Genomic DNA, 7992 nt, shown 5'->3' with positions numbered 1-7992 from the left:
TTTGTGAATGGACTGCAACCTGGTGCTTAATAGATTCTCGGTTTGAACAGGGTATCTGATCTGCCAAGAGTGCCCGCTGTTGTTTCCAGAGGCAAGTGACTGTGCACAGGGCGTGGGGGTGAGCAGCCTGTACACCTAAGTGTGTAACTTCGAGGTCCTCTCCTCTTTGTCTCAGGGAGTTGTGGGGGTTTTATGTGTGTGCCTGGAGGTCTGAACACCCAGCATCCCCAAATGTGCAGGCTTCTTCCGGCGAGCCTGACACGCGGGTTTGGCTCCCAGGCCCAGGGGTGTGGTCCTCGGTTTCCCTGTAAGAGAAAGTCCCTTACATACAGGCCTAAAGGCTCCAAGTGCTGTGGGGGAGCCAGGCGGCCTGTATGAGAGTAAGTGCAAAATGGGAGTGCCTGGCACCCAATCATTCCTCACCGAAGCTGGATCTCATGCCCTGGAGCGCAGGGCCCTGCCCCTTCCCCCCCCCCTCTCTCGCCCAGGGCTTATGTGGCCTCTAGGGAGGTGTGGGCCAACGGAACTTCACCCCCTTCTGCCTCTGCAGCTGTTTCCTCCCACCCAAAGAGCACTCACTAGCTCCCGGGCCCTTCCTGGAGGCGCCTTCCCCTCTCCCGCCGAGGGGCCCCTAGGCCCGCTGGCTCAGGCCCACCCATTTCCTGTGCCGCCCCAACTCCGCCCCCACTTGGGGTGGAAAGTTTTTCTCAAGATAGGCGGCTCCTTCTCCTTCCTTCCCGGAGGACCAAAGCGAGTTGGGGATGGGGGGGCGGGGTGGGTTGGGCTCCCAGATCTCCGGCCAGAGGGGAAGTTACTCGCCCGCCGTCGCAGACCGCGGGACTAGCTCGGCCAGCTCCGCATGTTCCCCAGCCCGGTCGGTGGAGGGAGGATTCGCACTCCGTCGCCGGCAAGCCTTTCTTCCACTCCGGGGTCTTGGGCGCCACCTGCCGGCGGAGCGCGGGACCGCACTTTCCAGAATCACCACTATCTCCCCGCCCCAGAGCCAGGCATTCAAAACACAAGAACGCAGAGAGAGTATTTATTTACCTTTGTGCCCAAGAGTCTGGCCCCTAAACTTAAATATCCAGCACGGAGCCTTGGCCCTCCCGGCCGTGGGCGGGTGCAAGAATGGGGATGCCCTGGTCTAGAGCAGTGGAACCCAGAGAGCAGAGGTGGGATGCCCCTGAGCCAGCAGCTGCCAATAGCAGCACAAGGTGAAAAGGAGATGGGAACCAGGCACTCATCCCAATCCCAGAGACGTCGAGGGGAGTGCCAGATGCTTTGGGCCCCACCACCAGACTGAAGGTTGGCCAAGCTGGGGTGCACACATGTGGGAGTAGAGGAGGTCCAGTGCCAGGGGCAAAGGCTGTAGCCCAGATGTCTGCCCCAGTGCTAGCTAACCAGTCAGGAGAGAGGGGGTTGGCAACTTTGCCTCTGAGGGGCCCAAGGCTTGCCTTCTTGTGAAGTGAGGTGGGACAGGGGGAAGCAGGCACTATAAGTCTGAGTACCTAGTAAGGGGTGAGTTTCTGAGCCTTTTGCATGGGTGCATGTTCCCCCCACCCCCAGCTCTTCAGAGGCTGATGTGAAAGGCGTCCTGTAGCCACTGGTCCCGGGCATTGTGTGTCTGGGGCACAGTGAGGGGTGGCGGGTCCGGGGGCAGGCTGGCATCAGGAGGCTCATCGTCATCAGACAGGCCAGCATCAGGTGGATAAGAGCTGTCTGAGTGCAGGGAGGATGACAGGTCCTGGCACAGGCTCAAGTCTTGGCACAGGTGCTTATAGTCTTGGATTGACTCGTACAGGCCCCACAGCTGGCACAGCAGGGACATGTCCAGCTGCCGCAGCCCCACCTGCAAAAGACTGAGGGTGGGCTGGGGTTGGGGTCCAGGCCACCCTCAGCCCTAGCCAATCTTCCTGCACCTTTCTAAGCACAAAGTTTTGTGGACAGCAGATGCCACCTGCAAGCTGTGACTCTTTAGGCAAGTCACTGACCCTCACCTGTAAAATGGGGATAACATTTACCTAGGAGGATGGAATGAAATAACACGAAAAGAGCATTGAAAATACACGGTAACTATTGCCATAAACGGTAATTATAATCATTGTTACTCTATCCCCTCTGACCCAACCGGCTTCTGCAGTTCTTCTGAGACTCAAGCCATGAGTTCCCGATTCTGTGCCTCTGGCTGTGCTCCGCCCCGGGACCCTCACGCTCGGCGGCAGCCCCCCGCCCAGCTGGCCCCGGGCCCAGCCACTCACCATCTCCTTGCGCAGGGCTGCTAGTGCTGAGTCGAGATTGACAGGGCGACGCGGGCCGAGGGGACCGGCGGCGGGTCCCGCGTTGGTGGCGCCCGCAGCGTAGCGGGGCCCATCTGGGATGCGGGCCGCGCGGCTCAGCTCGTCGTGGATGCGGCTGCGCTGGCTGTAAACGCGCTCCAGCTCCCGCCACGAACCCCCGCTTGCGTTGAGGAGACCGCTGAGGCCGCGCGGTAACGGAGGGAGCCCGGCTAGGGCGCAGCCAGCGCCGCCCGGCGCCTCGGCCGAGGGCAGCCCATTCATGGCCCGGCCGGCGCGGACGGCGATGCTCCCTCCTTCCCTTCAACGCTCTGCCCGGGCCGCAGCCCGCAGGCCCCGCACCGCGCGGCCCCGCCGGCCGAGCCCAGCTGCCGCCCGCAGGCCGCGCTTTGTTCCTTCCCCGACTCCTCCGACTCCGCCCCTGCCCCACCCCCTTCGCATGGGTGGGGCCTCTCTTAAAAGGGCTACGGTGGTGGGGCCACATCGTGAAAAGCAGAGAAAAGGAATGGGGCATCCACAGGAAGGGAGCCAGGAAAGGGGGCGGGCGAAGAGACCAAAAGCGGCGAACGGGGTTCCTTTAAGGTTCTTTTTTGCTCCCCCCCACAACAATGTGTTTAATTAATCTGCTCAATTTTAACTCCCGAAGGAAAGGATCTAAACCTGGGGGTGGGGGGATCGGGAGACTTGGATAAGTCCATACTTGGTCCCTAACGGGCAACCTGACGCCCTGTCAGTGTCTCAGTGTCTGAGTACCTGGGCTGGGCATGAGGTGGGTCAGGATGATGGTTAACAGAATGCTCAGGGGAAGGAGAAAGTAACCAAAGGGGACTAGAACCCAAAATCACACTCAAGGGTGGGAACTGAGCACTGGATGGCTGAGGAGGCTGCAGGGATGCCGCAGAGGTCCACCCCTCTTGTTCCTGCTTTTGAGGGAGGCTATGACCTCCTCCTCAGAAAAAAAAGTGTCTCATAGTCCTCTCCCTCCTTCCTCATTCGGAGTGGGGGAAACCAAGCACAAACAAGCCCAACTAATCTCTCAGGGCATCAAGGAGAGCAGACTGGTAGGGTAAGAGGCAAAGGCAGGAAAAAGGCGAGTGGAGCTGGAGCTGGCATGCACACTCAAAACCAAGAAAAGAACAAACCACACAAGAGGATAGCTGTTTTTCTGGACAGGGTTTTTCTCAGGAGGGGCCTCTCAGTGTTGCAGCTGCCGAAGGCTGCGCAGAGCCTCGGCACAAGCCCGGATTAGGCTACACAGCTGGATGCTAGTCTCCAAGGAGGCGCTAGAGCCCAGCTCAGCTGAGGCCCAGGTCAGCTTCTGCAGGAGGGCCTCCTGTGTGCAGGCCAGGACATCTGCATTTGGAGGCACAGCAGGAGGGGGTGGCCCCTGGGCTGCCTTGAGCCCTGCTGCAGCTCCCTCACAGTGCTCTGGACGGGGTACTGGGGGCTGAGGGGCTGGCCGAGAGCCCAAGGGGAGCTCCGAGGCAGAGGCAAGCTGGTGTTCCCGAGCTTGGGAGAGGGCAGCCTGGGCATTCAGAGCTAAAAGAGGAGAAAGTGGGTGGAATGGTCAGGAAGCCTGTCCCCCATCAGCCCTGGGCCACCTCCTTATTCTTTACTGTTCTGCTCTTTCTATGCTTGAGATGTTTTTCCTGCCCCTCTATAAGGTAACTCATCCATTTTCTTCTTTGTGCCAGAGTTATTTATGCCCTTGCTTCATCTCTCCCATCAGGACTATGCCCAATTGAGCTCAGACTCTTTATAGTGCCTGGCACACAAGTATTTAGTGCTCCTACTGAGTGAATGGTCCTCTCTAGAGCCGAAAAGGGAAAGTATCTTACCTCCACCTCACCCAGAGACTCCACTGTCACCTCCCAAACCTACTGTTCCCGGGCCTCTCTCACCACGCAGCTTCTCCACCAAGCACACTCGGCCTCTCACCCGGATTATCTTTATCCACGTCTGAGTCGAGCTCCTGACAAGCCACGCAGTAGATTTTCCGCTGTTTGTCTTGGAGGAGGATCGTCTAGAAGCAGAGTGCACGGGGGCACGGATGAGACGCAGGGCGATGGGGTCCAGAGGGGAGAGTTGCGAAAGGGCCGTGCGGCCTGGTCCGCGGCCCCATTCCGGATCCCACGTCCCGAGTCTCTCCTCACCCCGCAGTCCGCGCACGTCTCGCCCAGCATGCGGTAACCACGCAGCAGGTAGTCACCCATGAGCCGGGAGATGCGATCCTGTCTCTCCCTTCGCGCTTGCAGAACCTTCGTTTCCGCTTCCGTTGGGGGCTCCCAGGAGAAATCGTCGGCTTCTGGGGAAAGAGAGGCACAAGAGACAGAGGGGTCTTGCCCGAGCGGGATACCTCTTGCACCCCGCAACCACAGGCCCCCAACAGCCCAAAGCCTCACCAGCACCGTTCAGAGCCATGTTGCCGTTGTCGCCACTAGGCTCACCGGACGTGACGTACAAGCAGAGCGCTTTCCGCTCGGCCCCGCCCCCTCTATTTAGGCCTCGGATGAGGGCGGAAATGGCGCCTCTCAGACGTCAAGTTGCCCATAGTGGGGCGTGTCTGCTGCAGGAGACCCTGGCCTGTGGGCGAGCCCCTCAGCCCGAACCCGGTAGACCATCTTTGGGCTGGCCGGCCGCAGGAGGGGAGTCTCCGGGGTAACGCCGCTCGGGTCGCAAGACCTGAAAGTGGCTACGCGGGGTCGCCCTTCCCGCCAGCCGCAGATGGAGAAGATCGCTTGGCATGAGAAATCCCAGCTGGCCTCCGTCTCCCCTTGGATTTCTCTTTCCGCACAGGTCGGACCCGGGGCAGGCGGGGCAGTGGCGTAATCAACAACACCCTTGATAACAAGTGGTCCCTTGAGCGCTCGTACAGCCTCTTCAGTCCTCAGTGCTTCTCACTTCCGCCGGCAAGGCAGGCCAGGCGGGGGTCGTTCTCCCTTTCTATACCTTTCAGCCTATTTCAAGACACCCTCACCCCCTTCTGCATGTTCGGAGGCCCAGTCTGCCGATCCCCTTAACCCCAAGGACTGGGACTGATGCGAAGTACGCCCCTCACTTTTTCTTTTTTTTTTTTTTTTTTTTGAAGGTCCAGCAGTTGCGGAGGGGTTCCTGCTGGATGGTGAGGCTGAAGGACCTCATAGATACGCTTATGACCGTTATGCTTTTTTTAGGTGGGTCTCTGTTAAAATTACTAGTGCTCCCTGAACACTGGCCTTGATTCTTCCCCCTCTTCTGTGTTCTTTTTCTTTCCCTTACTAGATTTGGAGAAGCCAGATGGGGCAGACAGTGGTACCCAGATGTGCAGCCTGAAGTGCCTTAAGGCGGTACACCAGGGCAGGGGAGAAGGAGCTAGGAGTTAGACCCTCGTAATCTCATTGGCAACCTCCTTCTTTAGACAGCACGTGCTTCTGTATTCTTACCTGAAGATTGAATGCCCTCCTCCTGGCCCCATCTTCCTTCTTCATAGACTCCCTGGAACAGCCGTTTTCTGACCCTTACTGATGCCGGCTTACTTGGAGAGTCCTGTGCCCCTCTTCACTCTCTCCATCTACCGGCAGGCTCTTGGGCAGCAGTGTTCCTGACTCAGGGCCTGACCCCACGTTAGTTCGGCCAAGCTAAGTAGAGGAACTCTTGGACTCTAGCCAGCATGTACACCTCTAGGTCCATACTGTCTTCAGCTCCCAGCCCCATCCTAAATTCCTCAGTGCACCCTTCTGTGTCATCATCATGGCCAGTATCCACTCAGCCAACAGCTTATTCTTCCTGGCACCAACTAAGACCCTGGCACTCGCCCTCCTGTTTAATCCCTGTCATTTACTCCTCATGACAGCCTTATCGGGAAGGTACTATTGTTATCCCCATTTCACAGAACAGGAAACAATAATTCTTTTAAAACATAAATCAGGAGACACCTGGGTGGCTGTTGGTTAAGTGTCTGCCTTCGGCTCATGTCATGATCCTAGGGTCCTGGGATCGAGTCCCACATCAGGCTCCTTGCTTGGTGGGTAGCCTGCTTCTCCCTCTGCCTGCTGCTCCCCCTGCTTGTGCTCTCTCTCTCTGACAAAATAAATAAAATATTTTTTTTAGATTTTATTTATTTATTTGAGAGAGAGAATGAGACAGAGAGCATGAGAGAGGGGAGGGTCAGAGGGAGAAGCAGACTCCCTGCCGAGCAGGGAGCCCGATGCAGGACTCGATCCCGGGACTCCAGGATCATGACCTGAGCCAAAGGCAGCCGCTTAACCGACTGAGCCACCCAGGCGCCCCAAATAAAATATTTTTTAAATCAATCAGTCAATCAATCAGAGGGTGCCTGGGTGGCGCAGTTGTTTGAGCATTGGACTCTTGGTTTTGGCTCAGGTCATGATCTTGGAGTGGTGGGATTGAGCCTCACGTGGGGCTCTGCGCTCAGCTCCCTCTCCCTCTGCCCCTCCCTGCTGTGCTCTCTCTCTCTCTCTCAAATAAATAATAAATAAATCTTTAAAACATAAATCAGGTCATATCTCTCTTTTGCTCGAAAGTCTCTGGCATCTCCCCATCACACTTAGACAAAAATCCAAAGTCCTTACTATGGTCTCCAAGGTCCTACAAATCTGGCTCCTGGCCCCCCTCCACCCTTCCCACCCTCCCTACAATCCCCTCCCACTACTCAAGGGAATTCCCATCACCTTTCTCCCCTCCGAGCCCCTCCCTTGGACAAGGCACAGGCCTGGAATCAGGTTGGCCTGGGTTTGATCCCGGATCTGCTGCTTACTGGCTATGTCACCAGGAGTAATTCACTTCACTTCTCTGGACTTCGATTCCTTATCTGCGAAACCAGGTCAGTTATACCTACTTGGCGGGGTTGCCGTGGGGATTTAGTGAGATGTGAGGAAAGGGGTGGTAGGAGGCCGTTGACTCCTAGTCTCTCACATGAATGCAGTTGCAGCAAGCAGGGAGACTGCCTTGGTTCTGGACTGTCTTGTTCCAGGATGTTTGTATAGTGAACAGCCTTGGACAGTCCAAGCTCAGAGTTCCTCTCACTATGACACAACTCAGCCTGTGTGTAGGCATCCATATGAGTCCACCTGCCTTGCTTTGGCGAGACTTGAGGGTAAGGGGAAGTGACAAATATGCTCATGTTCATAACACTTGGGTGCTGTGAATAATAAAGTCCTTAATCTCTGCCTCAGAAGTCTCACGTCTTCTGCCAGTATCCATGAAATTGTGTCACCATAACTTGTTTATTTGAAAATAGGCTGAAATGAGTGATTTGAAATAGGGTGTTTATTTGAAAATAGGGAGAAACTCTTTCACAGTTCTTGATTGTTTGGGCACTGAGGATGAGATACTGACAGAAACACGGTTTTTGTGTTGTTTTTTTTTTTAAGATTTTATTTTATTTATTTGAGAGAGAGAGAATGAGAGAGAGAGAGAGCATGAGCGGGGGGGAGGGTCAGAGGGAGAAGCAGACTCCTTGCTGAGCAAGGAGCCCGATGCGGGACTCGATCCCGGGACTCCAGGATCATGACCTGAGCCGAAGGCAGTCGCTTAACCAACTGAGCCACCCAGGCGCCCTGGAAACACGGTTTTTGGTATGAGGAAGTATAAGGCCCTCATGCGTTTACGAACAGGTTTGGAGGGAAGGCCAAGGGAATCAGCAGTACACACGTGGACCAGATTGTATAATCAACCAAGCAATAAATGGGCTTCAACT

General features: G+C 56.3%; 2 protein-coding genes across 2 annotated transcripts; both read right to left on the bottom strand.

The window, feature by feature from the left end:
- Positions 1–1023: 1023 nt before the first annotated feature.
- On the bottom strand, positions 1024–3444 carry FAM89B (family with sequence similarity 89 member B). The gene is made up of 2 exons (XM_035013226.1): positions 2259–3444; positions 1024–1849 (listed from the first exon to the last, which is right to left on the bottom strand). The coding sequence occupies exons 1-2, from the start codon at positions 2556–2558 to the stop codon at positions 1571–1573; spliced, it is 579 nt and encodes a 192-aa protein (XP_034869117.1). The 5' UTR covers positions 2559–3444; the 3' UTR covers positions 1024–1570.
- Positions 3445–3452: 8 nt separating this feature from the next.
- ZNRD2 (zinc ribbon domain containing 2) lies at positions 3453–4796 on the bottom strand. Its single transcript, XM_035013225.1, has 4 exons — positions 4697–4796; positions 4448–4599; positions 4233–4317; positions 3453–3833 (listed from the first exon to the last, which is right to left on the bottom strand). The coding sequence occupies exons 1-4, from the start codon at positions 4713–4715 to the stop codon at positions 3490–3492; spliced, it is 600 nt and encodes a 199-aa protein (XP_034869116.1). The 5' UTR covers positions 4716–4796; the 3' UTR covers positions 3453–3489.
- Positions 4797–7992: the final 3196 nt, after the last annotated feature.

The sequence above is a fragment of the Mirounga leonina genome, unplaced genomic scaffold (genome assembly GCF_011800145.1).
Source record: "Mirounga leonina isolate KUSES-001 unplaced genomic scaffold, KU_Mleo_1.0 Mir_166, whole genome shotgun sequence".
Classification (NCBI taxonomy): domain Eukaryota; kingdom Metazoa; phylum Chordata; class Mammalia; order Carnivora; family Phocidae; genus Mirounga; species Mirounga leonina.
The sequence above is the reverse complement of the archived record's forward strand: the minus strand, read 5'-3'. Positions and strand labels throughout refer to the sequence as shown.

What these genes read in the sequence shown, in the direction of transcription:
- FAM89B (XM_035013226.1), bottom strand. Translation starts at nt 2,558, where the DNA reads ATGAATGGGCTGCCCTCGGCCGAGGCGCCGGGCGGCGCTGGCTGCGCC. An exon ending in CAGCCCTGCGCAAGGAGATG is followed by an intron (nt 1,850 to 2,258) that starts GTGAGTGGCTGG and finishes AGTCTTTTGCAG; the next exon opens with GTGGGGCTGCGGCAGCTGGA.
- ZNRD2 (XM_035013225.1), bottom strand. An exon ending in AGACGTGCGCGGACTGCGGG is followed by an intron (nt 4,318 to 4,447) that starts GTGAGGAGAGAC and finishes CTCTGCTTCTAG; the next exon opens with ACGATCCTCCTCCAAGACAA. An exon ending in CGTGGATAAAGATAATCCGG is followed by an intron (nt 3,834 to 4,232) that starts GTGAGAGGCCGA and finishes CTCCTCTTTTAG; the next exon opens with CTCTGAATGCCCAGGCTGCC.